This window comes from Xenopus laevis, chromosome 2L (assembly GCF_017654675.1).
Source record: "Xenopus laevis strain J_2021 chromosome 2L, Xenopus_laevis_v10.1, whole genome shotgun sequence".
Classification (NCBI taxonomy): domain Eukaryota; kingdom Metazoa; phylum Chordata; class Amphibia; order Anura; family Pipidae; genus Xenopus; species Xenopus laevis.
Genome location: NC_054373.1, coordinates 138,892,650 through 138,914,505, shown reverse-complemented (window position 1 = coordinate 138,914,505; position 21,856 = coordinate 138,892,650). Strand labels below are relative to the sequence as shown.

The following is a 21,856-nucleotide window of genomic DNA, read 5'->3' as shown; positions in this document are numbered from 1 at the left end:
CAGCATTCTGGGGGTAAAGTAGCCACGGCAAAATCACTATTCATGAGAGTGTAGGCCCATTGTCAGCAGTTTATTATTCACTTGCAGTAAAAGGAACAAAAATAAACAGTTCAAAATAAAATCCTTGCCACTTAATGGGCTTTTAGCTAACACAGGTCAGTTATCCTAGCTAATCAGGAGGAGGCCTACCTCCTGTCTCCCCAAAACATAGAACATTTAGGAAAATACAAAATCCCAAACCTTATGGTGATTTCAATCCCCTCAGTGAGCTCACGCAGGCATCTTTCCTGTGTCCTTTCCTCAGACTGGAGCTCAACACACTGGCTTGATCTGCCTTTTTAATTATCCACCTGAGATTCTGCAGGAAAACACAAAACACCCGGGCTAGACTAGCAGTCCCAGAACTACTCTGTTAGGAACTTGGGGCATAAATAAGCTCCTTAATGGACTTTCCCAGGTATCCTAGTGGTGACCTCACCACAATAATTAAAACTAAACATTTATATCTGTCATTAATGGAACCATCAACGATGTTTTTAACAGGAGCATCTAAAAAATAATGTCAGGAAAATCATTTATGAGCTAGAAGTTGCCTGAAACAATGGGTGATGCTTTATAGGGGTTTACAGTTCTTCAATTTGCTGCTTTTTAATCCCAAAAAAACCTGCCTATTACTTCTTCTAGGAGCTGACTAAGCGTGAGGTGGAATACATTGCTCTCTCCAGAGACACAACTGAAGCTGATCTAAAACAGAGGAGAGAAATACGAGCAGGAACAGCTTTCTACATTGATCAGGCAAGTTGCTATCACGTCATATTGATCACACTTCTCTCAAATCCATTGCCTAATTTATTCACTGATGAAGCAGAGATGCAGGTGTAAATTGGATTATCGTATATTGGCTCAATATGTTTTACTCAGATTTATAGTAACAATTGGTTTTCTAGAGAGATGGGCTCTACCAAACTATAATTAGAGTTTCACAACAATGAGTAGTAAAATATATAAGAAATCAAATAGGCAGGGTATCTAAAAATAATATGGGTAAATTATATTTTTGTTGAATGACTATAACCTATGTATTTTTTTTAATACACATTACTTGTTTCACTCTCCATACCACCTCATTTGCCATGCACACTTTTTCTCTCACACATCTTTCTTTATATTTTTTTTGTCTCAGCCTGCCCCATCCTTCCTTTTTTCCCCTTCCAAGGGAAATACTAGAGATCTTAGTGGATTAGGGCCTGGGAAAAGGTGGAAATTCAAAGCAGACTAAGAACAGGAAAACTGCAATCCAGGAATCTAGTTAGGGGTTGGCAGCAAGAAGAAAGGGCCAGTAACCAGGCAGGATTCGAACAGAACACACACACACACACACACACACACACACACACACACACACACACACACACACACACACACACACACACACACACACACACACACACACACACACACACACACACACACACACACACACACACACACACACACACACACACACACACACACACACACACACACACACACACACACACACACACACACACACACACACACACACACACACACACACACACACACACACACACACACACACACACCCCATAGAGTACTGAAACAACACAAAGGTCAGCTTGCATAATGGGTGAATGCCTCCTTCAGATCAGTTTTTATTGGTGCTCACATACTGTACATAGCCTGTTCATTTACAATCAGAATATAACAGAATATTAAAGATTGTTGCCAAAACTCTTCATTCCTTCAGTCAGGCTACATATATCCTAATATGTTTAACAAACTGGCAACTCTGGCAATTTTAAAATACTTCATTCAGCATAAACACTAAAAAAAGTAAAATTCAGCCTAGAAGTAAGTATTTAATTGTAGACATGGACAACGGGCATTTTTATTGATACATAATCTTTTTTGTTTTTTTTTTGTTTTTGTTTTTTTTTGTTTCATAGTATTCAGCAGACTGACTGTTGCTGCTAGCAACAGCTACTTTGCAGTTTATTTTTAAACTTCAAATTTGGTAACAATTTCACTCTCGGATGCTTGTATTTTGCCACTATATATATAGCATGTAGCTTCTGAAATACTGCAATACTATCTGTCTGTCGGTCTGTAGCATTCAATAACTTTAATTGCCCAAACCATTCAATATAACATTTCATATTCATGCCTGTGCAATCTTTATTAAATTAGAGTGTGATTCTAACTTTTTTAATCAGATCCCAATTAGATCCTATTTGAAACTGTTTAAATAATTCCAAGATAACACGTAATTGTAAACTTTACCAGACATGGACCTCCTTCCACTTTTTTTTTTTTTTCAACATTTAGCACTTACATCTTATGACTGATCATTTGTGAGGCCTTACTCAGAGTACTGCTTTTGTTAACAATAGGGCCTGTGGTACATAGCACAGTTTGATCACCTTTACTTGTATAGCAGATAGAAACACTGGTAACAACTATAGATTTTTCTTCTAATTAGCATGAATTCAAAACATAGCACATATCTCTGTGTAAATGTATTGTCAAAAAACAGTGGTCACAAGATAGTCAGTTGAACCTAAAGCTTGAATTGATCTACACCATGTAGTAGTTGTTTGTACTGTACACTTGGTTTCAGTCCAAAGAGCAGTAGCTGTTTGACTTAAAGCAATAACTAAATCCTTGTTACCATGTAGCTCTATACTTTGATCTCTAGAATTAGATCTTCATGCTTCTGTTTGGCCACTGGTTCAAAAGAGCAAATCAAAACGATTCTTCTACATATGGCTCATTAAACCTGTGTGTTGGTAATTTGTAATCTTAAACAACATACAGCACAGAGGTTCCCATGCACACAATACTATATTTGATGTGATTACATGTGTGGATTATCTAAATCTCAATGTCTCTTGAATAAAAGGGCAACTCAAATGTGTTCCCAGTTTGTTGTATGTGCACATTTATTTTTTTGATCATGTGTTTTTTTTTTTTCAATCTGCTAGCATAGTTAGTACTTCAGTGGGGAGGGTCCTGCACTCTCTTGGATGAGAGGAAGAGCATTCTGGCTGTAGTATTTAATACAGATTATAGTGGGGAGAGATTGGAGTTAGGGAGGCCAGTTAGTAGAAGGTTACAATAGTCTAGGGGGATAGGACGAGAGCATGCTTGAGCGTTTAGGTGGTACTTGTGAAAGAAAGGGATGTATTTTGCAATATTTTGTAAGAAAAAGTCACTGGTATTGACAGTGGTGTTATTGTGGTCAGAGAAGAAGCGAGAGAAGTCAAAGATTAACCCTAGACAATGAGCTAAATTGATAGAGCTAAAAATGAGCACTCCATCAATAGAGATACTAAATGGGCAGTAGGACCAGGCTTAGTTTCGTTTTTGTAAGGTTTAGTTTGAGATGGTATTCATTTATCCAGTTGGAGACTGCAAGGAGGCAGTTAGAGATTTGAATCTAAAAGACAGATTTATCAAAATGTGAGATAAGAACACACCACAGAAAAGTTCACCCATTTTCATTCCTATGGGATTTTTAGAATTGTATTAATCAAATGGTAAAGTCGACCTTTCACCCATTGATAAACATAATTCTTAAAATTCAATCGAAATGAATAGAAAATGGGTGAATTTTTAATATCTAGTGAGTTAAGCTCTAATCTCACATTTTGATAAATGTGTCCCTCAGTTTCACCTGTTAATGAAAAGTTTGATAAATGTATTTGGATATCATCAGCATACAGGTGATAGCCAAAAGAGTGGATGATCGCCCAGAGTGTATAGTGAGAATAATAATGGACCAAATAGAGAGCTTTGTTGCACCCCTACATTAAGGGGCATATTTATTGTGTAAGGTGAAATTCGCCAAAAAAAAAATAAACGGTGTAAAAAGCTGTGTAAAATAAATAGTGTATTTATCAAGGAGTGTTTTATTTTATGCCATATTTGACGCCGTTATTTTACATTGATTCAGCCCTTTTTAATTAAATCAGAAGTCACTCTAAGAAAAAATGCATGAAAAATGACGCTGTTTTTTTAAACACGAAGCCTGGGGATGTGTGGCGAATAATCCTGCCATTTTTACACCACATAATAAATATGTTCCTAAATGGAACTGTTAATGAGATTCTGTTAGCATAAGAGACAGTGAAGGATGGGTTAGAAAGGTAAAAAGAGAGCCAGGATGTAGCCTGATTATGGATACCCAGCAAGTAAAGAATTTGCATCAGGAGGGATAAACTGTATGAAATGCAGATAATAAACCAAGGAGGATTAGGATAGAGAAATTACCTTTGGCTTTGTCAACCTGAAGCTGATTTGTAATTCTGCACAATGTAGGCTCAGTAGAGTGTGCAGGTTGGAAACCAGTTTGCAGAGGATCCAATTTTAAACTAAAAAGTGCAAACAGGGGGATTAATGCTCCTCCGTGTTTGGTCTGTGTAAGGTAGATAATTTTTTTAGATTACCTCTAATCCAAAACACTAGGTGAAGGGGGAGGGGTGGTCTTCTATACAGGTAGTCTAATTATCTACCTTGCAAGGCCCAACCATGGAGTAGTTTAAATTTCCCTGTTTGCCCTGTTTTAGCGCATGATGTAACAAATCTATAGATTTTTGTAATCTAAAACAATGGGCAAAAGATACATTTAGCACAAGTTAGGCACAAGAAAGCCAATTAATGAGAGGAATCTATGAAAAATGATGCCCAAATCACCTCTGCTGCTTCCTATTCATTTAAAATCACAATATACCAGTTGTTCAACATGAGTGCAATGAATAAGGATTGGCTTTCTCAGTTCTTTGATTGAGTCTGATAATTTAGGTGAAAACACACACACACCATTTTCTTTATTAAGACGAATCAAGATGCCCTCTCTAAGCACATGATGCATGTCACTTTGATGTGAGTAATCCTTTTAAACTGGCCTCACAAATACTGTCAGCTGTAAAAGGTGAACCAAAGGCTGTTTTACTTCATTTTATTGGTGCATGTAGTTTTTCTGCTTATGTTTTACTGGAGCATAATTTGGATTGGGAGTTCGTTTTCTTTGCTGTTAACCTTATTGCAAATAGCTATTTAATTATTGTTTATTTTGACCTGTCATCAAAAATGTTTATGCAGTACGCAATGATGCTGTTATCTGTTATTATTATTATTATTATTAACATGTATTTATATAGCGCCAACATATTGCGTAGCACTTATGGTCAGTAGTCTCCGTATAAACGAATAAAACAATATTTCTCGCTAAACTATGCTCATAATCTTATTTACCCTCTATTCATAAGTGAAAAAATTCGATAAAAGTGAGCTATAGCTATAACTGTCAATACTGTATTTCTAATTAACTATATGCAAAACATTTTCTGATTATTTCCAGTGTGCCTTCAGGTGATTCACTGAAAACTAATTTCGTAGAGCACTGTTTGCATTGAAAAAAATCTAATTCTATTGACTTTTTAGATTTCAGTTTAATTGCCTAAATGTTTAGTTATTTGATTGAATTTCACATGCTGAAAAAAATATATCTACATACACATTCACCTCCTCTGGACCAACTAGCAGTAAGACACATTTCATTTAGATGAAAGACTAAAGTAAATGTGCGCATGTCCTTTTTCAACCTAAATTACATTTATTATTCACTGTCTTGAGGGATCCTCTTAGCTAGCACAACAATTGTGTCTTTCTGATAATTTATTCTTATTTCTCATCTTGTCTGTTTTCGGCATTGACCTTAGTTTTAAAGGGTTTGCATGTTTAAAACAACAGTGAAGTCTGTGAACAGATAATTGATTGTTGCACCTAATAGAACTAGACACCTTGTATGTGACAAAGACTCTCTTATTCCTGCTGCAAAACAGAAGCCATTAGAAATTATGTTTTTGCTTGTATCGTTAATGTTTTGCTCAACCCCTTTACACCTATGCTGACTGACGTCTGGTTGCCAGGTTATCATAGTTTGCATTAACAGTGAAAAGCCAAAAAAGTCTCCAATCTCCATCTGTAATTCAGCATTTATTCTGTTGCTCTCTTGAAAACTTGGGATGTAGAGTACAGCTGAAGAAATATGCTATACGTGTATGTAAGGAATTTGTAAATTTGTAACTCCTATTAAAAGTAGTATCTGTCTGTTTACACTTTCCAGCCTCTGATTCCTGAAACAAAAAAACATGAAAAAATGTATCTGTGTTTGGTGGCTTAATGAGAAATGAAAGGGAAACCAGATTATTAGAGTAAAAGATAGAAGATTAGTGGATGAATATCTGTGAGCAAGCTGTAATTTGTGTAGTAATTAAAGGAAATATCCCATGTTTTGTTGTAAGCAGTGTACAACTGAAATTGCAGATAAAGGCTCTTGGCCGAAAGCCATTCATTAAAGAATCACTGGATTAGCCCTCTGTATTTTAATTGTATAGGGACAAGTAAAGATCTATTGGGGAGAAGGAGAATTAGGAGATCAACACAATCCACTCAGTGTGTTGTTTTGAAGTAATCATGGGCCTAACTGTTTTTTAGATTGTACATAGTTTTGTACCAGCTCCTGAAGTGCTATTTTTCTTATACAATATCTGTCATAGATAACGTGAATGTGCATACAGTGTGCTACCTTTGGATTCTGACTTTTGATTTTATTTAGGTTAAGCCTAACTTAGTCCCTGCTGCATAATGGATGTCTGTCCGTATATTCTATGTCAACTAAGCAAGCTGAAGTTTTCAGTATTTGTTCTATTTTCTCTGGTTCAGTCTGAGTTATTATGCAGCCAATCATCTGCCCCAACTTAAGCATCAATATCTTCTTGAATACTTCCTTGCAGCTCTAACCTATATAAAGCCAAGCCATTAACTTACTTCCTGTCATAGTGTCACATGCAGCCACCCAAGTCCAAAAGGTACAAGTTTGCCAATATCTGCCACCAGGAAGAGATCTTCGTGACTTGAAGCTAAACGCATTTTTCACCTAAAGACTAATTTTTGCAGAATTAAAGAAAATGTCATACTGACCAACTTTACATTATTCACCATTAAAATATTTCAGTAGTTTTAAAGTTATTTGCAAATGTAATGGCTGTTGAAAGCAAGGTTTGTTTATTAGTTCTGTTCTATAGATTTGACGCTTAAAGGGGAACTAAACCCCCCCAATAAGCAAAGCCCCTACCTACTACCCTAGATAATCCCCTCTCTGCTTCCCCCCACATAGTTCATTGAATACATTACACACGTATCGGTGCAGAGTGAGTACAGTAGAGCTCATGGGTGCCATCTTTCGGATCTTCGGTCTTCATCTGTAAGAAACTGCATGCACAGTTGGAGCAGTCTTCCAGTTCATAACAAATGCACATCTGCCAAAAGTGCCGTGAATTGCCAAAGGGAACGAAGAGGACCTGAAGAAGACCGAAGATCTTGAAGATGACACCCATGAGCTCTACTGTACTCACTCTGCAACGATATGTGAGCAATGATTTTGGGACACTTTCAGGGGTTATGAACTATGCAGGGGGGGGGGAACAGGGTGGGAACTTCTCACAACTGATAATGAGAGACTCCGCAACAATTCTATTCTTGACATCGTTTTAGGGATTCTGATCTGTGCAATTGCATTGGTCCCGATCAGGGGTGCTTCGCCAATGAGGCGAGTTGAGGCTGTCGCCTCAGGCGGCAGCGCTCCACTAGGTACCAGGGGCAGCAAAAATGCTGCTCCTGGTACTTTAAGAGCAAATTTCCGGGGGAGGGGGGGCAGCAGCAACTGCTGCTGCCTCAGGCGGCGGAAAGGCCAGGATCGCCGCTGGTCCCGATGTATATATGTATATTACAAAACATATACCATCTACCACAGGTTAATGCACCTGTTTTTCTTTTTATTTACCAGGCATTACATTTTTATGTAAACAATAGGGCTATCATTACATGGCTCAAAAGCTGATTTACAATTGGTTCTAACCTGTGTTTATTTTCATGTTTTATTAAAGTGTGCAGTCCGGGCAGCCACAGAAGGAAGAATTTTGGTGCTAGAAGGTTTAGAGAAGGCCGAGAGAAATGTGCTACCAGTGTTAAATAATTTGCTGGAAAACAGAGAAATGCAGCTTGAGGATGGGCGCTTCCTGATGTCTGCTGAACGTTATGATAAACTACTTCAGGTAAATCATAATGACTAACAGAGACATTATGTTTTCAAAATTATTTAAAGACACACTATTTTTCTGGCTACTTAAATATGAATGTTATTCTTTCAAATGCTGTAGCAAGGGTTAACTTAGTTTTTCGCACATGTACTAAAATTGTCACACTTTTGCTAATTGATTTTTTTGTCAATATTTTTTTAAAGATATAACTATTTTTCTTGCCACACACATGCAAATGTTATGCTTCATGAGCTGTATGAAAGGTCACAGTTTTTCCAACAAGTCAAATTTTTGTTACATTTATTAAAACTTTTACAAATGGTTACAGATATCGATTTATATCATTAACTTGTCTCTAAACTTGAAACCTTTTTACATAAATTTTTACCAAAGTCAGCAACAGTTTAACTGTTTATTTAGCCAAGCTTTTACCTTCTTCCCAATTGTTTGTTTTTTTTGCACCAAAAACATTTCTGTCACCCAAATACTTGCAACTGAGTTGAAATCTATAAGAAATGCATATAAGTGGAAACATTTTTTGCACATATTTTCATTCAGCAGAAAATAATAGAAAGGAATAAGGGAAAATCAATTAGGACCCAATTCATCTGCCTGTATGTTTTGGGGGCATGGAAGGAAAACCTGAATAGGTCGAGTGATAGTTTTTTTTTTTTTTTACCTAGAATTAACTCGAATGACCTCGATGGTACCTTATTTAAGAAAAAATTGAACATCTAAAACTCTAATTATTATTATTGAATCATATGCACAGAATGAATATCCTGACTCTGGGGCCATTGCCCCCAGTATGGTCATTCATACTGGGAGTCGGTACCTGGCGGCAGAACTAAACAACTCATGGTGGGACAGGCAGCCTCTTCCACAAAATGTTATTGTTTCCCTAATCCAGAATTTCAGCTTTGTCAGACTGCAATTCGGTGGGGGAAATGTAAAGGATAGGTGCCCTTTAATATACCAGTATGATTTTGGATTATTGGAGGAATCCCATTTTAATATTGAGGTAATATGCACAGAGCATATTACTTGAAATTATTCTGTTTAGTCTTATGTCTGCTTTGAGTGCACTTAATCAGCAACTTGAGGCCCTAGTTAGTGCTGCTACTTAGCATGCAATTGCATAGTCATTACAATTCGCTCCATAATCGATGATGAGGTTTAATACACTTTTGTAACCCTGATAAATTTCTGCAACAGGACTAAAAGATTGGTTATTTTAATGCACTGGTTATTCTGATGGACTAACAAACCAAATAAATATTTTTAGCCTTTTACAAGTTCTGATTCATGCCAAACTATATATATTTATATATCTATAGTCCTCAAGAGGAATGCAATTTTTAGAAGCATAAAAAGAACAATGAAAAATAAGAACGAATAAAGTAAGAACAAATACAGTAGAAGGTGCTGAGAAATTCCAAGTGACTAAAGAAAAGAAAAAAGATAAAAATAGCTTTGTTATAGGGGCATACTAATGCAACAAGCACCCAAGTGGTTGCCATGGTAACCCACTGGGTTTAGGTAAGTAGCTGTGTTACTGCCACATGCATTGTTTGTTTATTTGGTGTTTTGAACGTCCCTGAGGGTGGTCACCTGCGAGTGACCAGACTGTTGGATTTCTCATGATTTCAGCACTTAAAGGAATAGTTCAGTGTGAAAATAAAAACTGTGTAAATAGATAGGCTGTGCAAAATAAAAAATGTTTCTAATATAGTTAGTTAGCCAAAAGTGTAATATATAAAGGCTGGAGTGACTGGATGTCTAATAAAACAGCCAGAATCCAACTTCCTGCTTTTCAGCTCTATAACTCTGAGTTAGTCAGCGACTTGAAGGGGGGCCACATGGGACATTTCTGTTCAGTGAGTTTGTAATTGATCCTCAGCATTCAGCTCAGATTCAAAAGCAACAGAAATGACCCATGTGGCCCCCCCTCAAGTCTCTGATTGGTTACTGTCTGGTAGCCAGGGCAACCAGTCAGTGTAAACCAAGAGAGTTGAAAAGCAGGAAGTAGTGATCTGACTGACTTGTTATACATGAAATCACTCCAGCCTTTATACATTACATTTTTGGCTAACTAACTATATTAGAAACATTTTTTATATTGCACAGCCTATCTATTTACCCAGTTTATATTTTTACACTGAACAATTCCTTTAAATAAATACTATAGCTACTCACACACATTATGGTTTAATGTTTATCTAGGCACTCATATTTAGTGGAAGTCTGAGTGCAAACCAAGTCAGTGTAGATGATAGAATTTGAAATCTGCATTTGCATGCCTTATAGTTAATAGTTAAAATTCTGCTCATGCAAATGCATATTCCTTTGGTGGGGGTGAAAATATATATATATATATATATATATATATATATAAAAATTAACACAGTATAAACTACATGTGCAGGTCTTAGCATCAAGGCAGAAGTCACACACACTATTTTGCAGCGAGTGCAAGTAATGAATTAACCAGAGGGGCTAACAAAAGTTATAGCAATATGACTGGCAGCTAGATTAAGGAATAAGGGTCTTTTTCTGCTTGTTTTTGTTATTGACCATTTATTGTTGGCTGAAGTGTATTGTAATTATCATGGGAAGTTAATGACTCTAATGAGGTTATCTTTCCAAGGCTTTTCTGAAAATGAACATGAAGCATTATTTAACTTATTAATACTGTACTTTTTTATTTTGATAAAACTGAACAAGCACCTAGTTTGAGGCCATAAAGTCTACCAATCATTTTTAGTTTACACTAATTCTAAATGGATTTGCACATCAAATGACTTTCAAAGTACCAGCAAGGACTCATTTTGGAAAATTAAAGGCAGATTTGATCTGATGGCCATCTGGAGCACAAGGGTAATTTTGTTACATAGGATTAATTACTTTTCCTAATACGCAGATACATTTATTCAATTACTTGAACAAGACAAGCTTAGAATAGATCTTAATCTGTGCTCTCTTACAGAAAAAAATTGTAATCAGTCACCCTAGATTTTTCACTTAAAAAAGCCCATTAACACTTTATTGATTGATGTGCCGGGACATGCTTTCTCTTTTGTAACCTCATGCATTATAAAATCATTTTATATTACATCTACAGAACTAATAATGATAGCCATCTCCATTATGTGTTGCATGTTTCTGTTTATCTGTGTACAGTGCTGCAAAACAGTGGCAATATATAAAATTATTAGTAGCTGGTGAAAAGGCCATGGCTGTATCATAACACAGTCTCACTTTAGTTTGACACTATTGGGTATTGAATAAAACTGGGTGAAATTAATTAAAGGGCCAATGGAATCAGAAAATATAACAAACAAGGGAAAGTTGTGCTCACCGCTAATTTTTAAAACCATTAGGCGTGGGTGAAATGAGGCTGTGGCCACAAAATACATATAGACAAATACAAGACGTCCTCTGCACTCAACCAATTATCAATATATCCTTTAAACAAAACAGAGATTGTTTGTCCATATAGTGCAATATATTTAAGCTAGCCAACTACGTCAAAGTCATCCCATATCTGGCCAGTCCTATGCTCAATTTTCATCTGATGCATTAAGAATTCTATTGCTTCATTATACATTTTACAAAGGGACTAAGTTTTACCTGCAACTTACTTTCTGCTTTCAAAGTAAAACCTCCAAACTTGGCTGCCCTTTTATTAGACACCAGTGGGATCACCTGACTATAGCTGGGGGTGGGGGGCTACAACATGGAGCTGGCCACTGCTCCTGTATAAACTATAACAAACAAGGGAAAGTTGTGCTCACCACTAATTTTTAAAACCATTAGGCGGGGGTGCAATGAGGCTGTGACCACAAAATACATATAGACATCAGCTACTAAAAAAATGCCTTACCCTTTAAACAAAACAGGGATTGTTTGTCCATATATTGCAATAACTATAACTGGCCAACTACATCAAAGTCATACCGTATCTGGCCAGTCCTACACTCAAATTGCATCTGATTCATTAAGAATTCTTTTGCTTCATTATACATTTTACAAAGGGACTAAGTTTTACCTGAAAAATAGAAACTGTGAATGCCCTTAAAGTATTTACATATGATTTACCTCTCACCTTTTCCATAAATCAATTTCTTATACATGCATACTACAATAAAAACAGGCTTCATGCTTTAAAGAAAATCTGATTAATAATTTTTATTTTGGGTATTACTGCTCTTTTAGATATAATAAAAATTTGACAGAAGCACAGGCATTCACGTCTGAAAATAAGGAAGAGTTTTTAAGATATCTGTCCAGAAGTTCCAATCAGAACTGGTGGAAGGGGTTGTCAAAAGTAGAAAAAATTAAACATTATTAGGGAGGGATAAGAATTGTGTTTATGCAACATAAGAAGGTTAAAGCATTGTGAAGCTAAATTATTATGTAATAAATTACATAATTTTAAGGTGTTCACCTTCAGGTTAACTTTTAGTATGATGTCGTGTTATTCTTTTTTATAATTTATGAATTTAGATTTATTTAGCTTTTTTGTCCAGCAGCTCTCCAGTTTGGAATTTCAGTAGCTATCTAGGGTCCAAACTATCCTAGCAATCAGTAGTTTGAATGAGAGACTGGAATATCTAAAGGATAGGTCCTGAATAAAAAACAAGAAATAGAAAATTGTAGCAAATCATTCAAAAACTATACAAAATAAAAAATTAAGCACAATTGAGTTTTTTTTAACAATTACCTTAAATGGCGAACAACAACCACATTGAATATGTAAAATGTAATTTTAAGCAAACAGTTTTATAGTTTATGCTACATAAAGGTGCACTTTCCAACCCTCTATGCAAAGTTTCTAATGGCATATGCATCTTACACTGTATAACCACCCTACTTTACATATAAATAGAAATAACTTTCCATTGGTGTTTCATATATTTTTTGGATAGACCACCCCCCTCCAGTTTTACTAAAATGTTCTAATTTAAAAAACACAAACTCTTTCTCCTAGTCGGGTGCATACGCAACCAACACATTCATGCTGTTCATTACCAACAGATTTCACTTGTTTTTACTGAATGGCTCCAGCTTGTCAGTGCACTGCATGTGTGAGCTGTTTAGAGTAGGAAACGTTTTAGTTTGAGGAAGCACATTAATAAACCATTTCAAATAAAAAAAGATAGATAAATGATAAACCTGTAGTACTGAAAAATAATTATTAAACATCTGCTTCAGTTTGGTGAGTTTTTTTTACAATACAAAACTGGTTCCAGTTTAAAGAAATTAATATTAAAATTGTTTAAATATTTTCTCTTTGAAGTTATGTTTTAACGACTATCGTGACAGTGTTAGAGCTGTATTCTTATTGAAAGTTTACAGTTGAAGATGAAATTGTGACATTGCATTTGTTTAGCAATGCCTTCAATACATTGTAATGATCTATATGTTGAACTATAAAAGGAATTCTGCTTTTGAATATACTGCCCACCTTTATGTCACTTGGATCTTGAGGATACATGGATAATGCTGCTCGGACAGTTTAAGATTTTTAACTTTGTTGTATTCTGTTGGTCTTGTTTTTTTTTTTAAAAAATGTCTTTATTTGTACCAAAAATAAAAATACAAAATTGAATTCAAAATGCCATTACAGTCATAAATAGGGTTACATATTTGAATAGGCCTTCACACACATTTTTCACACACATTTTTTCAACCTACCCCAATAAAGCATACAGTACTCATCAGAATGCCCTATTTAATTATATAATTACAGTTTTCTCTCCTCTGGGGCAACACCTACTCCCGCTCAGAATTGTATAAGATAATTGCGACAACCTCTAAGCTTAGCTTCTCAACAGCTGCTCAGAGCCCACTGAGCATGTGTGAGTGGCACAGACACTTTCTAAGCTGAAACTTTAGGCTGGTGCAATAAAATCACTATATAAAACATGACAATTTTAGCCATATTCATTTTTAGGGTTTCGTTTTCCTTTAAGGGGTTTCTCCCAGCTAATTCCTCAGACATATACCAAGTAGTAAACCAAAATACATAAGAAATGTCCTGCTAACGTGTATGGATTTGTCCATGTAGCACAAAAAGTTGTGTCTTGTAGCTCTGTTCAAAGTAGCTTCCAGACAGTACGAAATCAAGCTAAGTAGTCATCATTTCAAGTGATGGGGGTAGATGTGATATCCAACAATGTAGTATAGCTTTTCTGCTAACTGCCGAAACAATACTGTATATGCTAATTTTTGGAGCCCAGCACTTTGGACAGGCATCAGATTCAGACCATCCCACTTGCTTCCATTACTCTGGAGAAAAATTATGCTGTATAATCAGCAACATAACATGAAAATGAATCAAGTAATATGGATTTAAAATGTAAAGTAAATATTTTTTCTTGTGTAAGGTCTGGAATTTGGTGTAACCATTTAGTCTTGCTTTTTTATTTTTATCTTGTTTCAGTTGGTTGAAAAAAGAAGGAAAATCAGACATTTTTGTGGGACTCTGGTGTTTTTAGATTTACTTATTTCAATTAAATCCATCGCCATTTCATTACAAATAAGCTTTAACCATTTCCCTCTTGGTCTGTGGAAACTGCTCTCATAAATTTCTGAATAGTACGGAATATTATTGTGCATGGAAATCACTGCGGCCCTGCATATGGCATGTACTTGCTACATTCCCACAAGTAAAATAAGACTTAAGCTGGCCATAGACGCAAAGATCCAATCGTACGAATCCTCGATTCTTCCAATTTTCGGACCGCGTGTGGAGAGTCCCGACATTTTTCGTCTGGAGGAGATCGGTCGTTTGCTTGATCGGACAGGATAGAAAATTTCTGTCTTCTGCGGATAATATCTCTGCGTGTACTGCCGATCGTACGATTTTCAGTGGGAGATTGTCACTAGCTTTGTCGGACATAACTTTCATATGAATGCTGTCAGGGGCAGAACATCGGCTGATCTGTTCTTTAACTACTTTACTTGATCTGAATGGTAAGACTTTGATCCTAATGGTTAGTGGCAGGTCGGAGATGGGAAAGTCTGATCGTACTTTGATTCATACTATCGGATCTTTGAGTCTGTGGAAGACAGCTGAGCTGAGGGTGCAGAAACCTGCATATCCCATGCACAATTCGTTGTTGTAAAAAGGTAACATGTTGAGAATTTGATATTGTCAGTGGCTTTAAGATCAGCAAGATATGTTGCAAACAATGGAGGAGAATTATCTTATATTTCTATTACAATTTTTTAAAAATATTATTCACAAAATAATCATATGTGCCTATTTTTCTCCTTCATTGCTTAGTGCTTTCTTTTCGCTTAAACCGAAAAGAAAGCCTTGTGCTTAGAAACTAGAAAGTTTCTTTGAAATTATATGAAATAAAAGGGCAAGCAGAAAGATCTTTCTCCCTTGAATTCACTTGTTTTGTGACAAAAGGGCCTTAATGGACTCATAAGCTTGTTACACATATTTGTGATAGGCTGTTCCTTCCTGGGCCTGTTATTTCCCATATGAGTAACATATTCTGTACTTTATCTTACTGTACTTTCATTTTACTTTTGCTATCTGTGTGATGTAACCTTCCTGCATTTATGCAAGGGTAGATTTTATATCAACTACAAAATAGTTAGAGTGATAGCTTATCTTCCTTCTTAAAGGGGTTCACAGTGGGAATTTCAAAGAACAGCCTGATTTTTGGTGAATTTGGAGACCCTTGACTGTGTCTGCTGTATGGTGTAATTTTCTGTTTGTATTACATTTTATTCCAATTTCTTCCACTTCATTGTGAATGTGACAGTGCTGCACTGCCAGACTACCTCCATATTAGCTCATTTTGCATCAGAATTCCCTGTGGAGTTCAGGCATATTTGCAGAAGATTAAAAAAATAATTACTTTAAATATTAATTGTCTTTATGTTTGGCTTAGACAGATAGCCAAGACTGATCTCCATGGTAACAAATGATAAAACTGTTAAAAAGAAATAGGCTTGTTATTTCTCTCTCATATTTATTATATATATTGTGCCATAGAAATTGTGACAAACATGTTGACTCTTGCTAGATGTCGGAAAATATATTCATCGCTACCAGGAAAGGGAAAAAGCTGTTAAGAAAAAAATGAATGCTAATGTACCGTACCAGTAAATAAATGGGAAAGGCTTTTAATGTATTAGGTGTCTATTGATCTGTTTAATCTGTAAGTCTCTGTTCTATATACATGTTTGTCTCACTGACTATCTAACTGACTCAATCATGCCCCTCCTGCAACTTAACATCTGTACAGATACTGCATCTCCAAGAAAGCTGAATGGTGGGCATCTCTGATCTTGCCTAATATAACTGTCAGGGTCTGAAGGCTCCAATTGAAGTAACGGACCAAGGAGGAAGCAGTAGGTTTCCGAACACGGTTTGCGGTATCAAGGGGTTAAGAAGTAGAGTAGTCAAATATAGCCAAAGGTCAGTTCAGGCAGCAAGGTTCTTAGTCAGTATAACAGGCTGAGGTCAATATCAGGAATCAAGGATCAGAAGCAGAATAACGCACCCAGGTACACAATAAAGTCAAACCTATAATCGGGCAATGACCGTAGGCCTCTGGCGTCCCTTTATAGGCAGGTTTTCTCGCCAAAACATGCGTGATGATGTTGTGCGACACGTGCCGACTCAGCACGTTTTGACGCCGGCGCACTGTGCCGCGTCCGAATTGACACACTGGAGTCCGACGTGGTTCCCCTGGGTGCTGCCATCTTGGGGAGGACGCAGACGGAGTAAGGAGCGCCAGTGAGTGATCCTTGCAATAACATATTATTTCAAATACATTTTTGTTATAATGTATAGTTGCCCACCGTGCACAAAAACATTTCTTTAATGCAAGTTTACATTTACATGTACAAATGGGAGCTGCCATATACAGTCATATATTTAAAGGAACAGTAAACTTACATTTCTACTTTGCCATCTCCAGAACTACATTTTCTTTGATGGCACTTTTTTTCAGAATGCCTATAGTATTCCTTAATTTCTTAATTTCAAATAAGCAAGGTAGGGGGCTGTTCTCTGTGGGAATACACAGCTGCACAATTTCCATTTTGGATTTGGTTAAACGAGATGCCAACTTAATGTCACCTCATAAACCTGCTACTCTGCTCTGGGTTGAACCATAATTCTCTGCACAAATTATGCTAGTGATTTGTACAAAATTAAAGACAAGTTCACTTGGGTAGCTTTTGAACACAAATTTCACCCACCCAACACAATTTTTTATTTATTTTTTGTCATCTGCAACACTATCTTCACTCGATATACAATCAGTTTTGCCCCCTTACTCTGGTTTTGAGACCTTCTTTGCCCATTCAAGAGGCTTGATTTCCTTACTGTATTGATCCCTAATGTCAGCAATAGATTACATTCCTCCATTGTTTATAAAGGGGGTTATATATCAGAGGTTTTAAAGGTTTGTGAGTTTTTTTTATACCTCGAATGAACTCATAACTTGAATGTTTTCTAATTTATGATAAAACTTAAATGTAAAAAACGTCAGTGTAGTGGGGGTGAAACCCCTGAAAGGGACCTCTGCCATTGACTTTTATATGACTTTGACAGCTGGCGTTTTAGCTGGAGTATTTTTGGAATAGAATGATTTACAGGTTTGGGGTATAATAAATCTCGGAAAAAATTGAGTTTAAAAAAAAAAAAAAACTAAAAATGTTAGTTTTTTTTTAACCTGAAAATTCTATTTTTGCCTGAAAAATACCCTCTAAAACTAAAATGTTATAGGTAAAAATCAACTCCACCTTTAATAAATAACCCCCAAAGTGTTGGAAACAGTAATTAAATCAAACTCTCGTATCAAAAGCTTGGGACAGAGATGGTACCAGAATGTGTACATTACTAAACCTCAAATTTATCTGGTTGGGCTTTTTGGGAAGAAAACGTGATTTTTTTGTGGAAAAAAAAAAATAGAATTTTTGAGATTTATTATACACTGATGCTGAAAGAAGCTAGAATCCAAAAATCCGCCATCTCAGTCCTGTTGAGGTCCTGTATAAGTCAGTGAGAGAGAGTCACCTATCTCAATTTGAAATTTCCAAAAAATTTTTTGGGAAATAAAGCCAGAAACTTTTGAGCGATTCGGGGTTTCACTGGAATTTATTGAGCTTTTTTGCATTCTGATTAATTTGGGGTTATAATATTAAAAAATAAGGTCAAATCGAGCATGGGAGTTTGGTCGTGGTTTTTCTTAATAAAATATGAAATAAATTTGGATTTTAGGAAATAACCCTCAGAATGTTCCCATCGCAACTATGGTGGTGAGGGAACAATAGTCCATATATGGTGCAATGTCTCTAGTTACAACCTTTCTGTTCTAGGGTCTTTGGAATAATAGACTGAGTTAGACATCTTAGGAAAAACACCGGCATGCTCTGTTTAATTTGTGGATTCCTAACATCAATACTAATTATAGGAAATTATTATTTTTATATTAACTGCTGATTGCTAAATCGTGTCTTTACCCTTTTTTTCAATTCCCCAATTTAAAATATATATTACTGCAATCATGAATAATGACAGAGCTAAGCAATATTTTGGTGCTCTATAAATAGATGCTAATAATAATAATAAGAAGAAGAATTGACTTCCATATTATTGGGCATCCATGACAAGTTTCTCAATAGGGCTCCACAAGCCATTATATTTGTATTGGAATTGTCTCTCCTCTCGGCATAATTTGAAATTGTATGGATACATATAGGTTAACAATATTTATTTTCTATATAACCGATTTATATTTTTCTCAGTGTTTTCTTACTTAAAGGGTGAGTCACTGTGGTCCTTAATAAGTTAAATACACTAAACATGCCAATATATTTTTTTTTGTTTTACGTTTACCTCAATATTGTTCATTACATAACAAAAGAGATATGTTGTTTACATACCTTCACAATATTTAAAATATGTTTAACATAATGGTTTCTGTACCTCTGGTTTACCTATTCAAGTATCTGTACTGTTGCTTTTTGTGTTTTGAAATGAAAATCCAATAAAATGTTACATATAAAAAAGAGAATATAGTGATGATATATAGATAAATATAGATAATGATCTTAAAATAAATAAAATCAACTAAAGAAATGAAAATGAAGGCATGGAATAGTAGATCTGTATGGATTTCCTTCAGTTACTCTGGTTTCCTCCCACATTCCAAAAAGTGTGATAAATGCACACTATAAAGCCTTTCCTTTTTACACAACAGCAATTCATTGTGTTAATTAAAAAAGGAGAACAAAAGCCTAACTGAAGATGTAGAGCAGAATTTTTTTACATACAGGGGCCTTTCAGCACAAGCAATCTTTAAGGAAACCCTGTGTGAGTTTACTAATCACCATGTCTTGTAGCCATAAATATACCTTGCTGGTCCATATTAATCCTTATTAAGCTGGAGTGCTGTGAGGCAAAACAGTAATACGCTAAAACTATCATTTACTCACGTTCAGTAGTCGTATTCTTTATTCTGTAGGAACACAGCAGGAGTGAACTGGACACTTGGAAAATTGTGCGAGTAAGTGAAGATTTTCGAGTGATTGCATTGGGACTACCAGTGCCTAAATATTCAGGCAACCCTCTTGATCCACCACTTCGCTCAAGATTTCAAGCCAGAGACATTTATTATCTTCCATTTAAGGTAAAGTTCAATTATATGTATATAGACACAATTACAAAAATTCTAATTCTGCCAACTTCAAAAGACGTACATGATAAAAGAAAGTTTTATAAGTAAAATGGAAAAGATGCCCTTGGAGGAATAGAAAAATAAACTGTATTTTCCATATTTATTGAAAGAAGTTAAGTACACAACATACTTATCACTGCCAAAGGTCAAAACTATAAACCACATCCTTTGCTAAATCAATGTAAACAAAATCAAAGTTAAACTACACAAATCAAAAACAATTGGAAAACGTAAAACAACTTATATATGAATTGAACCTTGCATATATCTGTAGAATACAGTCCAAAATTGAGTAAAGTATTTTTCTTAGGAACAGAATTGCCTCTGCCATATCATAGAAGCCCTTAAATCTTTTCAGTGCTTGTATTTAATGTTATTAGGAGTCTGAACATTTTTGGCAACTCTGACTCCAGATACCCAAAATTGCTCCTGACTCCGACTCCACAGCTCTGAAACATATGGGTAGTGACTATTTATACAGAGCTCCATGTCCTGACCAGAGGGCTGTATTATAGACATGACAAGTACCAGAATAGATAATTTGTTTGTAATACTTTTTTTTACATTGTGTGCTTATGTAAATTAATTTAAGATACAGGAAAAATAAGAGGAATATATATTCAATATTTTGGTGTTCTTCATTTAACAGGATCAGCTTCAAATATTATATTCAGCTGGATCAAATGTCCCTCCAGAAAGGTAATTCTGCACATTTTAATATACACAGTTTATATACAGTTTATTAAGCTTTAGTATACGTGATTAAATATACCCACAAATTATGATGTTTAATATACCCAAAAATTATGATGTTTAGTTAAATGTACTTAATACTCTATCTGGTCATCAGAGTTGAAGCTAATTTTTTATGGTTTGATAAAAACTGACAGGATAGGAACAGGCTTGCACATGTTTAGCGATGTGCACATAATCTCAACATAACTCCTAAACTACAATGTACCATATCCTTACACTGCTGGTTGATATTTTTATGTGATATAATTGCACATATTGATGTTGAAATTGCACAGATAACTTAAAAATGCATCATAATGTGGATGGAGTATAAGGTTAGGTTGGGCAGAGGACCCAAAAGAATATTTAATATGGACCTCAAACAGTCATTTGGGCCATGGATTGCGTGGTAATAATGAATATATTTATTGTGGATGGAACAAACAACTGGCCCCAAAACAGTGGGTAACTTTCTTGGTTTCATTTAAAATCAAAATACAAATGCATGCTGTGGATTTTTTTTCCCCTAATCTCCTCCATGTTAACTTGTAGTTTCGTGAAAAACAAAGCAATTATGTGTCTGGTTAGCCAATAAAGGTATCACCCTTTAAACCTTTAGCCTGTAGCCATACATAATGTTGTCCATGCTTTTTTAATGGGACAGTAATAGCAAAAAATGAGATGACTTTATATACATGTAAATGAACCCTGCATGCAATTATATATTTATCTCAGAAACAATCATAATGTTTATATAAATAAATTGCTTCATAATTTGACTGAGAGATGCAAAGGCTGATGGAACACACACACGTTTAGTTTTTGCCAGGCCATTAATTTTTATCTTTTCAAACTCCCTATTAGTGCCAATAGATTTGTGATAACTGATGTTAAATGGTATATGGTGTCAGCCTAGTGATAAGAAGCCTGCAAGGTTAACATTTGTAGTTTGAAATTTATTTAAGGTGTGTTAAGAGACAACGTTCAAGATTATGTCCACCAGAATGGCATCATAGATTGTAATCAGCTTGGTTTTCTAAAGGACAGATCATGTAACATTTTATGATATTACTAGCTTTATATAAAATAGTAATTATGTAAGTGGAACTGTTGCTATTATAAAATAATCTTTTTAATTGCAAATTATGTTTAATAAATGTTTCACATGTAGGGGCAGATTTATTAAAGCTCGGGTTGTGTTTTCCAAAAATTTTAGTTTCCAAAATTTTTTGGTCAAAACTCAAATTTCCAGGTTAAAAAAAAAACCTTGAATATTCAAGG

General features: G+C 35.4%; 1 protein-coding gene across 3 annotated transcripts in view; it reads left to right on the top strand.

Moving 5' to 3' along the window:
• Positions 1-21,856, top strand: part of vwa8.L (von Willebrand factor A domain containing 8 L homeolog) — a 159,618-nt gene that overhangs the window by 7,651 nt on the left and 130,111 nt on the right. For all 3 annotated transcript variants that reach the window (XM_018244914.2, XM_018244913.2, NM_001089824.1), the window contains 4 exon segments: positions 685-795; positions 7,974-8,141; positions 19,628-19,792; positions 20,490-20,539. In XM_018244914.2, coding sequence (XP_018100403.1) covers positions 685-795; positions 7,974-8,141; positions 19,628-19,792; positions 20,490-20,539 — 494 coding nt within the window.